Source organism: Cynoglossus semilaevis, chromosome 13 (genome assembly GCF_000523025.1).
Source record: "Cynoglossus semilaevis isolate Cse_v1.0 chromosome 13, Cse_v1.0, whole genome shotgun sequence".
Classification (NCBI taxonomy): domain Eukaryota; kingdom Metazoa; phylum Chordata; class Actinopteri; order Pleuronectiformes; family Cynoglossidae; genus Cynoglossus; species Cynoglossus semilaevis.
This window is the reverse complement of record NC_024319.1, coordinates 14,508,700-14,509,763: the sequence shown is the minus strand read 5'-3', so window position 1 is coordinate 14,509,763 and position 1,064 is coordinate 14,508,700. Positions and strand designations below refer to the sequence as shown.

The window sequence follows — 1,064 nt, the reverse complement described above, 5'->3', positions numbered from 1 at the left end:
TGATGCGTTTATGTTAATCTATTCAAGAGAAGCAGTTGGTCGTGATATTCTTTGCTTTATTAAAACTGCTTCCCCATGAAGATAGTTTTTGTATTTTAGGTTATGAAAATACTGGTGACCTGTAGACCAATCTACTTCAGATTCAGAACATGTTCCTCCCCTAAGTGAATTGCCTGCCTCATTTTAGCATAACTTCAGAGCCTTGGAAAAAAAAAATGCTGAATAATTTCAAAGACCCTGATGCTGTAACAGCGTGTGGTTTGAGAGAACCTCTCCGTCCCTGTGAAAAAAAAAAAAATCCCACTGGCTGATACCTGGCAGGTCTCCAGTGCCGTGATCCCCTTCCTGAGGCGGTCGGCCACAGCTTTAGGGATCATGGCGTACAGCAGAGAGTCTCCTCTCTTCTTCTCCTCGTCCAGCTTTTTGATGATTTCCTGCAGCTGAGCATATTTTTGTTGCTCCTACAGGAGTGGAAACAGGACAGGGATGGGGCTGCAGTTACAGTCTTACCTCCATAAGAGCAAAAGCCATAATATTTGCTTTTTCAATCCCTTAATCCACATCTTTTCTACACGACTTAATTAGATTTACTGGTTAAAATCTACAGGGGAGCAGAGCTGTTTTTTTTTCTTTTTCATTTTACCAGGCTTCACCTGGTGCACTGCTTTTCAAAATTCAAACATGCAGTGCACCTATTGTAGAAGGTTAAAATAATGACCGGATACACAATACAAAAAAAGTACGCTCTTAGATTTTAACAACTAAATCTTCAAGTGTTTTTTGTTCAGTGTTAGCCATTTTCTGTTCGTGAGACATTCTCTTTCTGGACACTTATGGTCTCTTTTTTTTTTGGTTCCTTTCACCTGATCGAGAGCCAGCTGCAGCTCAGCCGACTGCTGTGTCCCGGCCAAAATCAGCTCTCTGCTGGAGTCGTGCAGATTCAGATCGTTCACGTATACACCCATTTTAATCATGTCCTCCACTGTCTCGATGCTACGGGGACAAAGAGAGAAAGTCAACGACTGTGCTGTAAGATAAAAGAAACAAATGTGAATTCCTATTCA

General features: G+C 41.5%; 1 protein-coding gene and 1 long non-coding RNA gene across 2 annotated transcripts in view; one reads left to right on the top strand and one right to left on the bottom strand.

Annotated features, from left to right (window-relative positions):
* Positions 1-1,064, top strand: part of LOC112487974 (uncharacterized) — a 44,577-nt gene that overhangs the window by 7,550 nt on the left and 35,963 nt on the right. The window lies entirely within an intron of this gene.
* LOC103388706 (soluble guanylate cyclase 88E-like) overlaps positions 1-1,064 on the bottom strand; it is a 15,468-nt gene that overhangs the window by 7,197 nt on the left and 7,207 nt on the right. The window contains exons 9-10 of the mRNA XM_025061813.1: positions 864-993; positions 315-461 (exon numbers count right to left, since the gene is read on the bottom strand). Of these exons, the coding sequence (XP_024917581.1) occupies positions 315-461; positions 864-993 (277 nt within the window). The remainder of the gene's footprint in view (positions 1-314; positions 462-863; positions 994-1,064) is intronic.